This window comes from Ascaphus truei, chromosome 5, assembly GCF_040206685.1.
Source record: "Ascaphus truei isolate aAscTru1 chromosome 5, aAscTru1.hap1, whole genome shotgun sequence".
Classification (NCBI taxonomy): domain Eukaryota; kingdom Metazoa; phylum Chordata; class Amphibia; order Anura; family Ascaphidae; genus Ascaphus; species Ascaphus truei.
Window position 1 is genome coordinate 222,478,175 of NC_134487.1, and position 21,178 is coordinate 222,499,352.

General features: G+C 42.1%; 1 protein-coding gene across 9 annotated transcripts in view; it reads right to left on the bottom strand.

Moving 5' to 3' along the window:
* Nucleotides 1-12,192: 12,192 nt before the first annotated feature.
* SPDL1 (spindle apparatus coiled-coil protein 1) overlaps nucleotides 12,193-21,178 on the bottom strand; it is a 115,886-nt gene continuing 106,900 nt past the window's right edge. For 8 of the 9 annotated variants that reach the window (XM_075601682.1, XM_075601679.1, XM_075601680.1 and 5 more), the window contains one exon: nucleotides 12,193-20,864. In XM_075601682.1, the coding sequence (XP_075457797.1) occupies nucleotides 20,714-20,864 (151 nt within the window). In that variant the 3' untranslated portion in view covers nucleotides 12,193-20,713. The remainder of the gene's footprint in view (nucleotides 20,865-21,178) is intronic. The other variant, XR_012801809.1, reaches the window with a different exon arrangement.

A 21,178-nucleotide genomic window follows, 5' to 3' on the forward strand; every position in this document is an offset into this window, starting at 1 on the left:
ATTAGCGCTACTCTACATCACCCTTTTTTCTCCACACACACACAGTCAGTCTCACACTGTAACACACACACTCACCCACTGTCACTCACACACACACACACTTACTCGCAAGGCGGGGGGTCGCACATTGTGGCAGTGGGCCCTCCACATGGCAGGAGGGCCTCTGCAAGGCAGGGGGGGTCGCACATGGCAGCGGGGCCTCTGCAAGGGGCCGCCCCCCTCCAGAGGCGGACGCCGACGCACGCGCCTCCCCTTCCTCCTTCCCCCCCGGAAGCGGCCGACACTTATCATCATCCAGGGTCAGGAACAGCTGAGCCCCTTCACGTAGTTCAATGAACACTGCGCATGTCCTGGTGTAGACTGGTACAGCTACTGTGCGCCTCCGTCGCGTGCGCATGCGCAGTCCCACTGAGCAAAGTCAGTTATGCTGGGCAGAAGTGTCCGACGGGCGTACCCGTCCATCTATCGTGTATGCACACTGTGCCAATGCTTAAGTCCCTCTATGGAGGTGGTCATAGTTCGTGGGTGCCAGGCACGGGCGCGCGCAACCGAGGGATCGGGGGCAGGAGATCAGGAGGGGGAAGCGATCAGGAGCAGGAGGAGATCAGGGGCAGGAGGGGGAGATCGGGGGAAGGGGCTAATCCAGAGCTGCCTGCTGGCCCTCTTCCCCACGTTAACCCAATCAGGAAGGGGGATTATTTATTTATTTAAAATAAAAAAAAATTGGCGCGAGCAGGGGAATTCATAGAGCCGCAGCACAGCTCGCCTGCAGCCTAAATCCACTCGCCACGGGCGTGTGGTTATAATTAATTGTCGAACACTATATATATATATATATATATATATATATATATATATATACACATGAAATTCAGTCAGCACACTGTAATTGAAGATTAGTAATAGCAGATGCTAGTCCCATAGAGAGTAAATATGATACGAACCAATCCAAAGACCAGTAAAGAGACAGCAGACCGCTCGGGGTTAATCCAAAAGTCTATATTCACAACATGAAATACACGTAAGCCAACGTTTCGGTCCCACAGAGAGACCTTCCTCAGGGCCGTGCAACCCACAAGTGTAAGTGACCAAACATATATACCCTCACCCATAGTGCAATGCAAACAAAGGGAACCAATCACCAACAAGCAATCAGACATAATATGCAACATAGCTGTGCTCCATGCCCCCTCCCCTATTACCTGAATAACTAATTGATTCATCATGACATCAGAGTAAACACTTAAACTATTAGGAGAGAGACACCCTGAGACACTGGTCCCAGAGTCTACTGCCCGTGCGGGGGAACGTCGCGCGCCGCGCATGCGCAGTGGGCCAAAACACATTGTCTGCCGGGACGCCAGCAAGGAGAGTGCGCCGCGCATCACAGCTGTGCGCAGATGCCTCATTAACTCTCCCAGGCAACCAGAGATACCGGCAGCGCAAATCGCGCATGCGCAGTCTGTAAAACCGCCTCGGTGCACAGTAACCCACACACTGACAGCAAAAAAAAGGGGCTAAGCAGAGTAGTAAAACACAGAGCGTTGAGGTAAACCACAGGGGGACAGATAGAGGTATAGAAGTCTTGGTTTGGAGTGGAAAGGGAGCGCTCCAGTCAGGGACACATCATGTAAATAAAAAACATAAAAACAATAATTGTGCAGTGTGTTATTTCAAATGTTGATCGGATGTAGTTCTTGGCTCTTGTGGCAATTCTACTTACAGCAATACGGAGTATTTAAAGCCTGTATCTGACTTAGTCAGAAGATGTTTAGGTTGTTGGTATTGATGCTATCAATTATTAGATCACAGGAGCGCATAGCATCACCATAGTATATAAGGACAAAGGAAGTGCAAAAGTGCAGAGGGAGTGATGCAACAGAGAATGAGTGACAAACATATACTGTACAAGGCATAATGTAGAACTAAGTCAAAGCAAAAAGACAACTACAGAAAGCAGCTAAGTGAAAGCTCCTCATTTAGGCCACCAGGTGTCATAGTCCTTAGTTCATAGATAAGCCTTGCTTCCTGTTTAAGCAAAGTCCTGCCCCTGTCACCCCCACGGGGGGGGACTGGAACCTGCAGAATAGGCATACAACGAAGTGTGGCCAATGTGTGTCTTTTTTCTTTGAAATGTCTAGCCACAGGTAGACACTTCAGATCTATATCAGAGGTATCACTCAGTAGGGCTTTTCTGATGCTTGAACGGTGCATGGCCATGCGTTCTTTCAGCATCCTTACAGTCTTCCCGATGTACAGCAATCCACAAGGACACTTAATAAAGTACACCACGAATTTTGACTCACAGTTCAGTTGTTGTTTGATTTTAATCGGTACGCCACTATGCGGGTGGTTGTAGCTAGGGCCCAGCTGCATATAGTGGCAGTTGGTGCAGCCATGACAGCGGTACGAACCAGGTTTTTTGGCTAACCAGGTGGTGGGTGTGGCATATTTGTCTATTGGATCAGATCCAGTGACCATGTCACCAATATTAGGTCCCCGACGAAAGCAGAATAGTGGTGGCTCTCTAGCAAATGCACCAATCCTCTCGTCGTTCTCCAGGATGCGCCAATTGCCCCGAATGCAACGCTTAATGCTGTTTACAAAACAAAGAAAATAACCCCTCCAAAAGCGCTTACCTACACTAAATTAAAGGTGTGATGAATAATGTGCTACACGATAATAAGTGCTAAAACAACAAACAATCTAACAATTGCTGTAAGAGCAAGCAGCTAGGTGACAATAATGTCAGGTTATTCCAAACCTGATACAAAAAGTGCACAAACAATATTAAAGTCCCCAGCGCTAAAGTCCAAGATACCGTGATCTTCAGATAGTCTCTGATCTTAAATTTCGCAATTCGTGGACTTCTATCTACAGCCACTGGTGGCTGGAATGGGTTCATACATCAAGGACACCACGGACTTCATTGAGCAGCTCAGTCATCTTTCCGTCAACACAGCAGAATGTATTCTTGCTACGCTAGATGTGTCCAGCTTGTACACCAACATTCCCCATGCAGGGGGCCTGGAAGCAGTACGCACCTAATTGGAAGAACATGGAGTCGAACAGGGTCCACCAGTTGATTTTCTCATGTTGCTCATTGAGGTTATCCTCCATAAGAACTTCTTTAAATTTGAGAAACACTACTACTTACAACTAACGGGTACGGCCATGGGCTCAAATATGGCACCGTCATATGCTAATCTATTTATGGATTTGTATGAACGGTTGCACATACTAACTGACACCACGCATGGGCGGCATATCGTCAAATACCTTCGCTATATTGACGACATCTTCATTCTGTGGACGGGCAGTGAAGATGAGCTGCTGACATTTGTTTCTGATTTAAACAAAATCCCCTCCACAATCCGTTTTACCCTTAACCGCAGCTACCAGGAAATCGCTTTTCTAGACACCATAGTGTACAAAATTGGAGGCACGCTGGCTACTAGAATTTACCGGAAGAGTACAGATAAGAACTCCCTTCTTTGTGCAGCCAGCCACCATCCTGTACCACTCAAGAGGGGTCTCCCATAATCCCAGCTCCTCCGAGTGAAAAGAATTACCACTGATCCAGAAGAATCCCAAAGGGCCCTGGCTCAAATGGCCGCACGCTTTCGGGAGAGGGGCTATTCGGCCAAGGACATCAACTTTGCCTTGCTAAAGGTTGGACAGGTTGACAGGGGTGAACTATTGACACCTTCGTCAGGTAGACCGGTGAGCAACAGGCTTAATATAGTCAGTACATTTAGTACTGCTACAAACAGCATTAAGCGTTGCATTCGGGGCAATTGGCGCATCCTGGAGAACGACGAGAGGATTGGTGCATTTGCTAGAGAGCCACCACTATTCTGCTTTCGTCGGGGACCTAATATTGGTGACATGGTCACTGGATCTGATCCAATAGACAAATATGCCACACCCACCACCTGGTTAGCCAAAAAACCTGGTTCGTACCGCTGTCATGGCTGCACCAACTGCCACTATATGCAGCTGGGCCCTAGCTACAACCACCCGCATAGTGGCGTACCGATTAAAATCAAACAACAACTGAACTGTGAGTCAAAATTCGTGGTGTACTTTATTAAGTGTCCTTGTGGATTGCTGTACATCGGGAAGACTGTAAGGATGCTGAAAGAACGCATGGCCATGCACCGTTCAAGCATCAGAAAAGCCCTACTGAGTGATACCTCTGATATAGATCTGAAGTGTCTACCTGTGGCTAGACATTTCAAAGAAAAAAGACACACATTGGCCACACTTCGTTGTATGCCTATTCTGCAGGTTCCAGTCCCCCCCCGTGGGGGTGACAGGGGCAGTACTTTGCTTAAACAGGAAGCAAGGCTTATCTATGAACTAAGGACTATGACACCTGGTGGCCTAAATGAGGAGCTTTCACTTAGCTGCTTTCTGTAGTTGTCTTTTTGCTTTGACTTAGTTCTACATTATGCCTTGTATATGTTTGTCACTCATTCTCTGTTGCATCACTCCCTCTGCACTTTTGCACTTCCTTTGTCCTTATATACTATGGTGATGCTATGCGCTCCTGTGATCTAATAATTGATAGCATCAATACCAACAACCTAAACATCTTCTGACTAAGTCAGATACAGGCTTTAAATACTCCGTATTGCTGTAAGTAGAATTGCCCCAAGAGCCAAGAACTACATCCGATCAACATTTGAAATAACACACTGCACAATTATTGTTTTTATGTTTTTTATTTACATGATGTGTCCCTGACTGGAGCGCTCCCTTTCCACTCCAAACCAAGACTTCTATACCTCTATCTGTCCCCCTGTGGTTTACCTCAACGCTCTGTGTTTTACTACTCTGCTTAGCCCCTTTTTTTTGCTGTCAGTGTGTGGGTTACTGTGCACCGAGGCGGTTTTACAGACTGCGCATGCGCGATTTGCGCTGCCGGTATCTCTGGTTGCCTGGGAGAGTTAATGAGGCATCTGCGCACAGCTGTGATGCGCGGCGCACTCTCCTTGCTGGCGTCCCGGCAGACAATGTGTTTTGGCCCACTGCGCATGCGCGGTGCGCGACGTTCCCCCGCACGGGCAGTAGACTCTGGGACCAGTGTCTCAGGGTGTCTCTCTCCTAATAGTTTAAGTGTTTACTCTGATGTCATGATGAATCAATTAGTTATTCAGGTAATAGGGGAGGGGGCATGGAGCACAGCTATGTTGCATATTATGTCTGATTGCTTGTTGGTGATTGGTTCCCTTTGTTTGCATTGCACTATGGGTGAGGGTATATATGTTTGGTCACTTACACTTGTGGGTTGCACGGCCCTGAGGAAGGTCTCTCTGTGGGACCGAAACGTTGGCTTACGTGTATTTCATGTTGTGAATATAGACTTTTGGATTAACCCCGAGCGGTCTGCTGTCTCTTTACTGGTCTTTGGATTGGTTCGTATCATATATAAATATATATATATATATAAATATAAATATATATATATATAAATATATATATATATATATATATATATAAATATATATATATATATATAAATATAAATATATATATATAAATATATATATATAAATATATATATATAAATATATATATATAAATATAAATATATATATATATAAATATATATATATAAATATAAATATATATATATATAAATATATATATATATATATATATAAATATATATATATATAAATATATATATATATAAATATATATATATAAATATATATATATAAATATATAAATATAAATATATAAATATAAATATATATATATATAAATATAAATATATATATATATAAATATAAATATATATATATATATATATATATAAATATATATATATATATATATATAAATATATATATATATATATATAAATATAAATATATATATATATATATAAATATAAATATATATATATAAATATATATATAAATATATATATATATATATATAAATATAAATATATATATAAATATATATATAAATATATAAATATATATATATATATATATATATATATAAATATATATATATATATAAATATATAAATATATATATATATATATATAAATATATATATATAAATATATATATATATAAATATATATATATATATATATATATAAATATATATATATATAAATATATAACAAACAAAGAATAGACTGCGCTCCTCAGGTGTAAAATCAGACTAATTACCAAATGATTGTATGAAATGGATATAGCAAAGGTGAATGGCAAAAGTGAATGCAACAGTATTATGGATGATTGACTCACACTAATAAAAATACATGCAATATGTTATAATAAAATGCTGAGTGCCAATGTTTAAAAAGCTGCTGTAAACACAAATATATGCCAGTGAACAATACAAATATAATAAAATGGCATGTGTTGGTAGTTATGACTACTGCACTAATGAATCCCTCCTGAATGATACTAAATGAATGATGAATGGAAAAATACAGAAAAAATGACACTAAGTGTGTCAAAGATAAAAATAAAAAATGTGAAAAATGTAAAAATATATCAACCAAACCAAGGGTCCATGCTAGGATCTGGCTGCTCTCATCAAGGACCAACGAACTCCCAGAAATCTGTGAACAACAAGAAAAGAAAGCGCCCGATCCTAGTGCAGCATGAAAAAATACAATTTAATAAAAATGAATATGAATAAAACCAACAAATGCGAACTCACAAACACAGGATAAATAAATGCATATAATGAGTATACTCATTCGCCAACCGCCCACGTTGTGCCTTGGATGGCGCGCCCTCTCTCTGTCTGGGTTTTCTCAGCTCTGCTGAACCGACATCCAGCAGGGGATACAGAAAAAAGCTCACCACAATGTGACCCGGAAGTCCTCCACAATGTTAGTGTATCCGGATATGAGGTCTGTAGTCCGTGACCCCGCGATGCAGGGGCTGATCAGAGAAGTCTCTCTGCACTCCCAAAGGCAGTCCGTAATGAGATGGGCAGTGAGGATAGAGTCAAAATATATATCACAGTGTGACAGCAGCTAAAAAACGCTCTTCTCTACGCGTTTCTTCACATAAAGTGATTTCATCAGGAGATATCTGACCAGTCTATGTCAGAACATATTTATAGTGATGAGTCAATCAACCACTTGGTAGCTTAATTGGTATAAACACATGTGTGATGACAATTAAAGGAACAAACATTAATTGAAGACAATGAGTGTCCTGTTCATAGTGCACAACACCTTGCAATATCAATTAGTTATATAATTAAAAATTGGCAGATCCATAATGTTATCAAATGCCTAAAACAAGTGTAAACATGTAGTATATATAAACAATATTGCATGAATATACTATTATGATAAAATTCATTCAGGACTGCATTCAATATATTTATGGGTGTGTGAGTACTAAGAAATAATCACCAATTTATACATACACCCAATAATGATTACTGAGAACTCAATTGGATATCCTTATTAGTGGGAATACTTGCAGCCCTGAATGTTCTCATCTATGTCAGATTGATGAATGCACAGATAAAACAATGATGTGTTCTTATTTAGAATCCTAATTGTCTGGATTCCCTAACCAACCTGTGTCAGTATATATGGGACCTCAGAAATGGGCTAATAGGATCTATAGCATGATGAAATCACTTTATGTGAAGAAACGCGTAGAGAAGAGCGTTTTTTAGCTGCTGTCACACTGTGATATATATTTTGACTCTATCCTCACTGCCCATCTCATTACGGACTGCCTTTGGGAGTGCAGAGAGACTTCTCTGATCAGCCCCTGCATCGCGGGGTCACGGACTACAGACCTCATATCCGGATACACTAACATTGTGGAGGACTTCCGGGTCACATTGTGGTGAGCTTTTTTCTGTATCCCCTGCTGGATGTCGGTTCAGCAGAGCTGAGAAAACCCAGACAGAGAGAGGGCGCGCCATCCAAGGCACAACGTGGGCGGTTGGCGAATGAGTATACTCATTATATGCATTTATTTATCCTGTGTTTGTGAGTTCGCATTTGTTGGTTTTATTCATATTCATTTTTATTAAATTGTATTTTTTCATGCTGCACTAGGATCGGGCGCTTTCTTTTCTTGTTGTTCATATATAAATATATATATATATATATAAATATATATATATATATATAAATATATATATATATATATAAATATATATATATATAAATATATATATATATATATATATAAATATATATATATATAAAAATATATATATATATATATAAATATATATATATAAATATATATATATAAATATATATATATAAATATATATATATATAAAAGAACAAAAATTGTAGCGCCAGAGTAGGACTGCAAGTGTTTTACCTATTGGTAGACTATAGTGAATAATTAAATTTGATTTTGTGTATATAGTGCAAAAATGTATATTACAAAATGTGATAATATTAAAATAGAAAATGCAATGAAAAATACATAATCAATAAACTGAATAGTGAAACACAAACACCTTAAGTGGAAAAAGGAGGTGCAAAAGTGCAAAAAAGAGAAAATAAATAAAGTCCAACCAGTCCTTTAAATGTTAGTCCATGAATGGAGTTAAAAATGATGCTGACAAGGGGGTCTCCGGCTGCTCTCACATGGGATAAACCACATCCACGGATATCTACAAACAGAAAAAGAGAGAGAGCGCACGCCCCATAGCATAACACTGTGTATTTATTATGAAAAAAGGAAGTGGAAGGGGGGGGGGGGAGGAATCACACTCACAAGATAAGAATGGTTAAAAGGCAATTTGTGATTATATCACCACCATCCGGTTCTGTGCTGCGGAATTAATTCCGCAGCACAGAACCGGATGGTGGTGATATAATCACAAATTGCCTTTTAACCATTCTTATATTGTGAGTGTGATTCCCCCCCCCCCTTCCCCTTTTCATAATAAATACACAGTGTTATGGTATGGGGCGTGCGCTCTCTCTTTTTCTGGTTATATATATATATATATATATATATATATATATATATATACTGACTGAGCATGCTCGACATGTGACGTGCTGCCTGTCCGACGCTGGGAACTTGGGCGCGAGTGTAAGAGTGGGCTACACTGATTGTATGATTGACTGCTCCCTGTTCGTGGATGCAGATAGCGCATTGCCTTACAGGTATTGGTTCATGTGGCTGAGAACACAGCTGTGCTGAATGCCATTTCTGATTGTGTGTTGGTGATAGGCTTTTTCTGTTGTGGTGCATCATGGGTGGGGGTATATATGTCTGGTCACTATCACTTGATTGGTTACATGGCCCTGAGGAAGGTCTCCATGTGGGACCGAAACGTCGGCTTACATGTATCTATGTTTTGAATACAACTATTTTTGGATTAACCCAGTGCAGTTTGCTGTCTCTTTACTGGTCTTTGGATTGGTTCTCATGTTGTGTGCAGCTCTATGGGACCATCATCTGCCCTTTGCTTTATTACATACATACATACATTTCACACATACACAACACGCCTGCAACGGACCTAAATAAATCACAACCTAAATCAGTCTGAAAATCTATATAAATAGTAAGATACGGATGGTGCTGGTGATAAAATAGAATAGAAACACACACAAAAAAAAGAAAAGCATCCCACATAAAGCACTCAAGTGTACACAAAATATAACAAAGTTTATTAAGAAAACATGTCATCACCAGCTTCACTCTCTGGACTAATAGGCTGCTGACGCAGCTGTGTTTGCACTGAAACCGGATACAACTGTGGCTTTCCTTTGGACTGTAGCTGATCTGTTATTGGACTAAGTATTATCTTACCCATATTTTCATACATCCAGCTCCTTCCTTGCTCCTGGTTATTATCAGTGTTTACATTCTTTATAACACTGCATGTTCAGTGTTGTAATTATTATTTAGTCTGCCTATATTTCACCTATTTGTATTAGGCAGCTGCATCATGCTTGATATACATAGTTAGGTTCAGTGTTGCCTATTTCATTCAGACTTATGCATTTGATTCGGTGTGCTGTATTTTTTGCTACATGCTTGTCCCTGCTTGTTTATTATGCTATTATGCCATTACACATTTATGCTGGGGACAGAGACTAGTATTTCTGGTGCTTGCAGGACCCTGGGTTATTATTTGCTATAATCTAACTGATAGCTTTTTCAATTTTTGACCGGCCAGTGTAAAAGGTGGTAGGCAAATTATTTTGCCTTATCCTGCAAATAGTGAGTTACTATCTGTTTTGAGTATATCAGTATTACCATTTGCTATCTGGCACTGATTACACCAGGGATCTTTGTGGGATTGGACCACATTGGGATAGAGACTGTTTTAAGTGACGTGTTTTCTTAATAAACTTATATATTTTGTTTACACCCAAGTGCTTTATGTGGGTGGGATATCTCTCTCGATCTCTAATACAAGCACTCTAGCGTACAAAAATATTAATTTGTTCCATCACATACAACATACTGTATAATAATTATATGTTGTATGTGATGCAATCAATAAATGAATATTTTTGTACGCTAGAGTGCTTGTATCGGGATATCTTTCTTCTATATGTTTACATTTATCTACTATCCCTAGCACCAATGGTAGTGTACTACTTTTCAAACACTATTTACTGACTTTAACACTGTATATTGGGGTCTGTTGCAGGCTGTTCTTTGTGATGGAATATACAGTATATATATTCCATCAAACCTCCCTCCAGATAACATATGGAGACACCTGTGCACAAAAAGGAGCACAACTTTAATACATGCGAAATGTGCTAATGAGTTATGCACGGTATATTTAATTGACTCACACCAGGGACTTCTTAAAGGGATTTTCCATAAAACATATTGACAAACCTAAAGCACCTTATGAGAAAGGGGGTAATGGTATCAGGCCTCACAGCATCAGAACCCACAACCTCTGCTATTCAGGGCAACAGCTCTAGTAGTGCGAGCTAAACAGTTTCAATATTTCTGGACCAAAAGTAGACAGAGGACTTAATTTAATATTTGTCAATTCAAAATTATTTATTTTCATATGTTAAAAGTATGCCTCATTACAAAGCAGAAATGGTGGTAAAGTTTTTTTTTTCTACCCAACAAGAAACGTGTTAAGCCAGGTCCCCGCTGGCTACTGCAGTGCCCGCTGTAGCGGACGCTACAGGGACAAGAGCCGCCCCACAATGGGGCTGGGCCCGCTGTGAGGGGTGGCTGCCGCGCTGCGCTGATGGTTTCTCCTGCTCAAGAGAATTGAGATCAGGACTCGCGACGGAGTGCTAAGTCACACCCCCGGTGGTTCAGCCAATGAGGGCGAACCTGCCGGGTAACGTCACGGCCGCCTCCCTGTCACGCCCCCCCGTATTTCCCCCTGCAGACCGGTGGGCTCGGCTGCACGCGCCGCCAGCCCAGCAGACGCGCGTGCAGCTGGGCCGTAGCCTTACCTGTCAGACCTATAGAATTTAATTAAGAATCAAAATCATGAGGTGTTGTTGAATATTCCCTCTAAGGCCATGGCCATGTTTGGCGCTTGCTGGCGGAAGCGTGCTGACGCGCGCTCTCGCTCAGCACTGAGCCCCTACAGCCGCAATTAGAGCGGCTTTAGTAGGGGCTCACCTGCGCTTCCACGCGCTTGCGGAAGCGCAGGTCTTAGGGGAATTTAAAATTCCCCCGCTTGCCGGCGAGACAGGCCGGTCATGTGAGCGGTTCGCCCAATGAGGGCGAACCAGCTCCGTGACGTCACTGGCCCGCCCCCGGCCAGTGATGCGCCCGCCCCCGGCCCGCCCCGACGGTCTGTCCCCCTTCTGCCCGATCCCTGTCCCCCTTCTGCCCGATCCCTGTCCCCCTTCTGCCCGATCCGTCCCCCTTCTGCCCCGATCCCTGTCCCCCTTCTGCCCCGATCCATGTCTCCTGTGTGTGTGTGTGTCTGTGTGTGCATGTGTGTGTGTATGTGTGTGTGTGTATGTATATGTGTATGCATGTGTGTGCATGTGTATGTATATGTGTGTGCATGTGTATGTATATGTGTGTGCATGTGTGTGTATGCATGTGTGTATGTATGTGTGTGTATGCATATGCATGTGTGTGTGTGTGCATGTGATTTGGATAATTTGGATTAGACCAAAACGTCTTCAGAGTATCTGTCCCCGTCCAGATTATTTTCCTACGTAGGTAATGCGTGCACTGAGAAAAAATCACGCTGACACGTTCAGAATGATAATGTCTGTCTTTATTCCTACAGACCACGTTCCTATAAAGGGGCTGTAGGGGAGGGGGTTTGTATGCAAAGGAGCTGTCTCAGATTATTTGTCTCATTGGTTCTTTGTTAGGTCTTGTCCTTGTATGGTCTTGTTGTTATGATTTATGGTCTTGTTATTGTAGGTTTTCTTGGACACATCAGCATTTGAGTGGAATTCCTCGGTGCCATCTTCCTTACTTGAAGGGAGGGGTAGCTGCGGTAGCCATTTTGAGTAAGGAATCATAGCAAAGTATTACAGATGAAGAAATAGGCATTTTATCCAATCCATCACAGTCCCCCCTTGAAATGTCTATTTCTGAGTCTGTCCCTAGATGTATACTAACTCATCTGTCCAGATGTGCCTGGGAACTTTTTTGTGCTGTACGTTAGACGAGTCATGGCTTGTCCATGACCCCCCTTGCCACAGACTTTGCACATAAGGAAGTCAGATGCTGTCCCTATGGATTTATACTATTGTACTTAACTGGGAGGGACTGTAACGGAGTAAATGGACCATCTTCCGAGAGTGGAGTATTATTATCTGACTGCAGAAAAAAGGGTAGGAGTGCTATTGTCAACAGCTTTGGTCATGATTTTTTTAAAACATGGGAGAACACAGCAGACAATAATCACAAACAAAACAAAAATAATAACTATTGCGATGCCTATTTGGGCTAGAGTCTTTTGCCATCCCGTCTTTCCTTGCTAGACCATTTTGTGGTCGGTATCCCCAATCTGTTCCCGTGTTCCATCCTACTGCTCCCCAGTAATCACATTACTGTCCCCAATAACTGTCTGTGATACATATATATGTAGCCCTAGAGTTTGGAGTGTCTCAGTATATATTACACTGCCAATGCGTTGAGGGGCAGCTGACAATATTACAATAATCAAAGGAGAAGGTAGCTACATGAGTATTGGATGAATTATACCAAAACGTGACTACCCCTTCATGTTGGGTGATAGCAACCTTTTGTGCCCACCCCCAAACCCAACAAGCAAAAGATATGTAGAATCATTTTCCTTCTGAGGTGTCCTCGTTGGGAGCTGGAACCTTCTTGCAATGAGAGGCGTGTATCCAGGTGTTCTTGCCAGCTAGTTTGACTGATGTGGCTGTGGTCAACAGAACTTGGAAAGGACCATCATATCTGGGCTCTAGGGAGTGTTTCCTTACAAATCTCTTCACGAGTACCCAGTCTCCGGGCACGAGTCTATGAGTCCCGGTATCTAGATCTGGAATAGAAGAAAACACTCGACCATACATATTGGTTAGTTCTTGCGCTAGGGCAGTTACATATTTGGTCAAAACATCAGACTGCATCTGTAACTGCTGTGGGTAGTAACAACCAAGTTTGGGGGCAGTACCAAACAGTATCTCAAATGGGGATAGAGCATGTTCCCCTCGTGGGGTGTATCGAACACTGAACAAAGCAATGGGTAGACTATCTGGCCAGGGCATATTTGTTTCCTGGGCCATTTTCAACATTCTAGTTTTCAATGTGCCATTCATTCTTTCTACCTTTCCGCTACTCTGGGGATGGTATGGAGTGTGGAAAGCAAGGGTGGTCCCTAGCGCGGACCAAATTTCTTTAGCTAGCGTAGCAGTGAAAGCGGGGCCTTGGTCGTTTTCTATTACTTCAGGTACCCCATATCTACAAACCACCTATGTCAGGAGTATTTTTGCAGTTGTTATCGCAGTGAGATTGGTGACAGGATAGGCTTCTGGCCATCCTGAAAACATATCTACAATTACTAACGCATATTCAAAACGGCCCGACTTTGGCATCTGAATATGGTCAACCTGGATACGCTGGAAAGGGTATAAGAGCCTTGCAAGGTGTTTCTGCGGTGGTTTTTCCTCACGTCCTGGGTTACACTTTGCACAAATTGTACATGATTTGCAGAAATTACTAGTCATTGGGGTAATTCCAGGCGCCACATAGTATTTGTCGATCAGTGCATTCATAAGAGTCTTCGAGAGATGTGCTGCTCCATGTGCCCATTGTACCACAGCAGGATACAGTGCCCGTGGCAGACAAAGTTTCTTTTTGTACTCATAAATTCCTTCTTGGAGCGATGCACCTCTTTTCTTCCAGCTTTCCTTTTCTTCCTTTGTTGCAGATTCTTGCAACTTCTTCAGATATTCTCGATTTACTGGGAGGTTCTGCATTAACGGAACCATCCTTGTCGTGTCCACTCGATCTTCCACTTCTCGTATCCCGCTGACAGCTTGTTTTGCCGCTGCATCCGCCAGATGGTTTCCTCTGGCTTCTTCTGTGTTCAGTTTCCCATGGGCTTTTACCTTCAGGATGGCCACATGGCTTGGAAGGAGTAGGGCGTCCATCAGAGCTTGTATGGCTGAGCTGTGTTTCACTGGTGTTCCTGCTGCTGTCAGAAATCCCCTGGTTTGCCAAATGACGCCAAAATCGTGTGCTACACCAAAGGCATATCTAGAGTCAGTGTAGATATTCGCCGTTTGTCCTTCTGCCAGTTTACACGCTGCAGTGAGGGCTTGTAGTTCGGCCTCTTGTGCGGATGCTGTTGACGGTAGTGTGCTTGCCAGTAGGACCACGGAGTCTGTGGTGACAGCATAACCCGTATGGTAGGTACCTTGTTGATCAGCATATCGAGAACCATCCACAAACAGAATTAGATCTGGGTTCTGTATCGGCGTTTCACTCACCGTGGGCAGATGAGCTGTTTCTAGCTTCATGAGTTCGAAGCAATCATGGGGTAGGTCGACTCCAGCTGTGCTTTGTTCTTGTTCGTGTCCCTGCACATCTCCCCCCTCGGGAAATGGAAGAAGAGTGGAGGGGTTAAGCACTTGGCACCGGAGAAGGGTGACATTGTCTGGAATGAGAAGCGAGCATTGCAACCTGAGGTGTCTGGCAGTGGACAGATGTTTTGGCTGTGTCTGATTGAGAATAGCAGCAATGTCATGTGGTGCCAGGAGAATGAGGTCATGCCCTAGAACGATATCCGAAGTTTTATCCAGCAGTGCTTGAGCAGCAAAGACAGCACGAAGACAGGACAGTCCACCACTGTAAAGTATTGCGCTGTGGACGGAACCCCTGCAAGGTGTGTGTGTGGGTTGGGGACAATGGGAGTGTCTAAAACAGTTGCATCATTTACTGCTCGAAGATCTTGAACCATTCTATACTTATCAGGTTCACCCTTCGCGGTGCGTTTCTTCACAGGGAAAAGAGGAGTATTTGGTTTACGGGGAAGCAGGGCCCCTTGTTTGAGCTGTACAACAATGGGCGGTACCGTTAGGTGCCCGATATCCTCAGGGCCTGTGGACCATAATTTGGACGGGATCCTATCCATGACAGCGGGTGGTATACTGGCGGCTGAGGGTTTGTCCGCTAATGCCAAAAGTATTGGAAGGGAACAAAGGGCAGAGACATCTGACTCCCAGAGCGGGGAGGTTACATCAATGGTGCCATTCTCGGAGAATATTATGGAGGCCTGTAACCTGGACAAAACATCAGCGCCAAGCAGATTAAGCGGGCAGGTAGAGGAAACTACAAATCGTGCAAATAGTTCAGGGTAGGGACCTATCTGCAGGGGTCGTGTTGATGGGCTAGAGCGCGGTGTGCCATCTACCCCCACACATAAAACATCAATATCAGACAAATAGGAAGGGTCGGGTATGTCTGCAGCTCTAATTACGCTCCTGGCTGCACCTGTGTCTACCAGGAAGGGGGTGAGGTGACATACATTATTGGGGCGCCTTCTACCTGCTTGGGCGTCTGCCCATATAACGTTGGGCAGCGGTCGGGTCCTGGGGGGTGTCTGGGGTTAGTATTCCAGGTCATGTTCGCCTCCTGTGCAGCGGTATGTGACTCACTATCTGAGTCAAAACTACCAGGCGTACTATAGTGGACACTGCTGCTGGGTCTGTGTGCTATTGTTGTGTCAGGGTAGACTTGAATCCCTACCGCTGGGGCAGTGATTGTTTGGGGTGAAAGGGCTGGCATCAGGGGCGCAGTCGGGGTGTAATAGGAACCATCCGCCTGCAGCACAGGATATAGTTGTGCTACATGGGCAGTCAAGGTTGGTTTGTCATTCGTGGGCGGGGTAGTGGGTTGTATAGGTGGGGGTGCTGCTGGAGCTGGGAGCGAAGGTAACAAAAGAGTGAGTATAGGTGAATCAGTCACACAAGGGCGCTGCACACCACAATTAAAACAATCTTCCCTGCATTGGGGGTTTCGGTTGCCACACCTTAAACATATCCAGGGGGGTGGGTCAGCACCAGCATAGGGTGGGGGTTGGTCATTTTCAGGGGGGTTACTTGTACAGTCACCGCAAGGGTGATAAAGAAATACAACCTTCCCTCCCTTTTCTATCTCCTGCTCGGTCCATTTTTCTCTGGACAGCCTTGGCAACATTAAACCAGGCTTCTGCTGTCTTCAGCAGGTTATTATGATTTAAAATTCCTCTCTTTTCTTTCAATATCTTTCGCCACTCTTCTGGTTGTAACCTGCCTTTTGCTGTAGTAATGCCACACACTTTAAACAGTCTACTTGCTTTCTTTTTCACTTGTTATTATATTAACTTCTGTCCTGGCAATGATAAAATAAATGCAGAATTCTTTTGACCCATATTAACGTAAGGTATGTTTCCCTGTGGGATTCAAAAACACACAAGACGGTGCTCACTGAGCTTCTCACTCCCACAGAAAAAGACCCCTCTTTCTAGTTACCATTAGAACAGAAGGAAAAAGAATATTTTCTGGTTTTAAAAGACCCATTCGTGTGGCCAGTACGAACAAACCTTTTAAATAAATCTTTACCAGTTGCAGGGAGGGCTGCTTCCATTCCTTTTCGTTCTCTTCTCTCTCTTTCCGCCAGTAGGTGGCAGGCTAAGACTCCTTTCTCTGTCTTACTTGCCTGTGTTCCCATGTTTTTTTTTTTTTTTTTAAGCTACACTGCAATTACTAGCAAAAATGCCCTGCCTTTTTTTTTTCCTTTCACTTATAACACTTTCTCTAATTGTATCCCAATTTCTGCATATAAACCTTTCATAAAAATAACCCTCAATCCTCAATACCTACTTCCACAACACAATCATATGCTTTGATTATCTATCAGCAAATTCACTTGCTATTTCTTTCCTATTCACTTTCTTTCTTTCTTTACTGCAAAGCGTACGTTAATGCGGAAAAAACAGGAGTTCGGGCAGTTTAACGTCTAGGGGCTATCTCTTTTACTCTCAACAATCCCCACCCGTCCTCATGAATTCTCAACACTAATACACAAACACATTTTGGACATAACATACAACTTGATTACGAGACGAAAAGGTTGTTCAGGAATCAATCGGCAGGATTCCGCGCTGTTACCAACCGTAACGCGCCTTAACACCCCTTCCCTCTGCAACGCGCTAACCACGCAGTCACTCCAGGGATCATGTGTTCCTCTCTGAACCGACTATCCCTTACTCCCCCTTTTCCCCTCCTTCCACCAAGTTTACAACATACAGTGACAAGACCCCTAGTCAGCCGGCAAAAATCCCACTCCACTTTGGGCTCCCACTTGCGGCACTGACTAACATATACAACATGTAAACGTATACCGGGTCACAGATAGTCTAGGTCACAGGTTTGAGTTTAAAACGGGCTCTGGGCAAGATATCTACCTGTCTTTAGGTGACCTTCGGAGAGACGTATGAGACACAGAAATAGACCAACAGCGGAGACGGTGCGTATCGGTAGATAATAAATGTTATCTTACCGTACTCCAGAGGTTATCAGTCTTCTGCCGCATCCGCACTTGGTCCACCCCGGTCCCTCTGCGCACGGCTGTCTGTTGGTTCACAACCCAGGGCCCCACGCTGGGCGCCAGCTGATTTGGATAATTTGGATCAGACCAAAACGTCTTCAGAGTATCTGTCCCCGTTCAGATTATTTTCCTACGTAGGTAATGCGTGCACTGAGAAAAAATCACGCTGACACGTTCAGAATGATAATGTCTGTCTTTATTCCTACAGACCACGTTCCTATAAAGGGGCTGTAGGGGAGGGGGTTTGTATGCAAAGGAGCTGTCTCAGATAATTTGTGTCATTGGTTCTTTGTTAGGTCTTGTCCTTGTATGGTCTTGTTATTGTAGGTTTTCTTGGACACATCAGCATTTGAGTGGAATTCCTCTGTGCCATCTTCCTTACTTGAAGGGAGGATTAGCTGCGGTAGCCATTTTGAGTAAGGAATCATAGCAAAGTATTACAGATGAAGAAATAGGCATTTTATCCAATCCATCACACGTGTGTGTGCATTGTGTGTATGTGTATGCATGTGTGTGTGTGTGCATGTGTGAGTGCATTGTGTGTGTGTGTATGTTTATGTGTGTGTGTGTGTGTGTGTGTATGCATGTGTGTGTGTGTGTGTGTGTGTGTATGTATGCATGTGTGTGTGTGCCTTTGTGTGTGTGTATGCATGTGTATGTGTATGTGCGTGCGAATATATTTATCAAAGTTGCACAATGTTAATAAATAATTTATTCTCACATGTCTTTTTTAATTTTTAAAATATTATATAATATACACACACACACACACACACACACACACACACACACACACACGTTCCCCAGTGACACACAAACACAAAGACCACTTCAAAGTGACACACACACACTGACAGCTACCAAATGACACACACACACACACAGTGATACCCGCCTCCCAAGCGCTTGCTGTCTCCTTTGTCAGGACAGCAAAAAGCTCCTGGTAGAGCGAGCGGCAGCAAGCGAGAGCGAGCAGCAGCACCTAAGCGCTTACTATGTCCCAGGCCTTAGGTGGCAAAAAGATATCCTAGAGATGTAGCACCTAGAAGTGGGTCTTTAACAATTAAACAAAATAGCTTAAAATTGTAGAGAAATCATAATTTACAATATTACACACGGCCAATATAGCTTTTGATACTAGTTACACTCTTCTCCAATACAATTAAATTTTTGTCCAAAATGCAAACGTACCCAAACATTTTTTTTTTAAAATATGTTCATTTAAAAATGTGGGATAAAATGTTAAAGTTTTCATGACAGAGCACTCTCGTGGCTTTCTTCCTACCTTTCTCAATCCTGTAATGTATCTTCAGTATTGCAAACTTTAGTTTCTCTGCCAATGCTATTCTTTACCTTAAAAACCTTAGCCCCTTACCGAATATCCTGTAATTGGTCACCTTATCCTAAAAACCTTAGCCCCTTAACCTAAAACCCATAATCAGACCCCCTTATCTCCTTACCCTAAACCCATAATGCTAATCACTTACCTTAGCGGTACAACGGCCAGCAGTCAGCTGCCCTTGGAAGTGGCGAGATGTCCCATTCCAGATTAAACATTTCTCTAACCACAACCAATCTGCAGTACAGTCAGTCTCCAGCTTTATCACCATACCTCATCTTGGATGGCAGCTAGGCAACTCAAAATCAAACACTCCTTCCTACCAGGAGCTTGGTACACTTACCATTTCTGTATTATATTCCGTGTTTTGTAATGTTGTAAAAATGGTAACGCACTGCATACCTAGTTGGTGCTATAAAAATACATATATCAAACATTACTAAGATCAAAACTGTTTGGTAATGTGACCTCATGAAGAAATACAAATGTATATAATAAAAATACCAAAGCCAGCCAAGTTCATTCTATTAAAGCAGTTCAAGCTGCTCTTAAAAAAAAAATATCCATTAAATATGTGCATCTCTACAACCTACACACTGATAAGTGTTTAGCCAAGTTGCTGATCGATCCATTCTCCTGTGATCGGTTGAAGATTCAGCTCAGGGGTTCCCTAAATTGCTGTCAGTGCAGCAGAAGAGGACCCATGATGCAAAGTTCTGTGTAGAAGATCATGTGACCTGAAGTCACTAGATACAATTGGTTCACTTCTAGAGATGACATGGCTCCAACAGGGGTGTGCCAGAGCCTGTTTCAGAAGAGGAAGGGGATGTGACTTTGTAAATGGTTGCTATAGAAACAATAATGCTACATTATAATACATTAAACATGTCTTTAAAAAGTGATATTTTTTTAAATGCTACAAGCATTCTCATAGTACACAACTGATTAAAAAACATGTAGGATATTGCTTGAACTGCAGCTTTCATAGCTAGGAAAGCTATCATTTTTGGGACTTCCCTCTGTTCTCAGAAACCCTTCTAGAATATTGAAACTTAAGAAAATAGATACAATGGAGACAAAAATGGATCATGAAAACAAGACAAGTTTTTTCCCCGCCCAAACAATGGAATTTATTGATTAAAAAAAAAAAAAAAAGATATAATAAACAAAGAAAATACTACAAATACTTGACAAGAGTAAAGGATAAATATATAAGCATAAATATGTACAGAAACATTTTCTAAATATTTTATGTGACAGATCTATATTCTCTTGATGCCTAACTATTTTGAATTTGTAGGAAATTTAAAAAAAAAAAAAAAAAAAAAAAAAAGGGAAAAGATAGTGAAGCGGTACTTTTTATTTTGATTATTGCTGCGGACATTGTGTTTGCGCAGCAGCTTTTGTAGGCACATGTAGAATGGGCTGAGCTTTCAGTCGCAGTTTCCTCTCATGCTTACTCATCTTTTGCTCATCATCAGGATTCATTGTTTTAGATCTTGAATCTTCAGAAATTGACCTACAGGCAAACAGTCATTCTAATATCAAATGTATTGTATTACAAAATATGTCAAATGCTATTCCCAAATATTTCCTTACGCTTTAACTTTTGCTAGGACAAAAAAGAAAAAAAAAGGCAGTTCAGCTATGCCACATACTCAACCATTCCAACTTAATGTAGCCAATCATTTTAAGGGTCGAGTAGGCAGCTTAGTTGAACATTATTCTGACCCCTGTTATTTACCGAAAAAGACAAACACCCATGAGTAAAAATAGTCAGTATTGACAATTTTTTTTTTTAGTAAGCAGAGTGCTGCATTGTATTAATGGGGT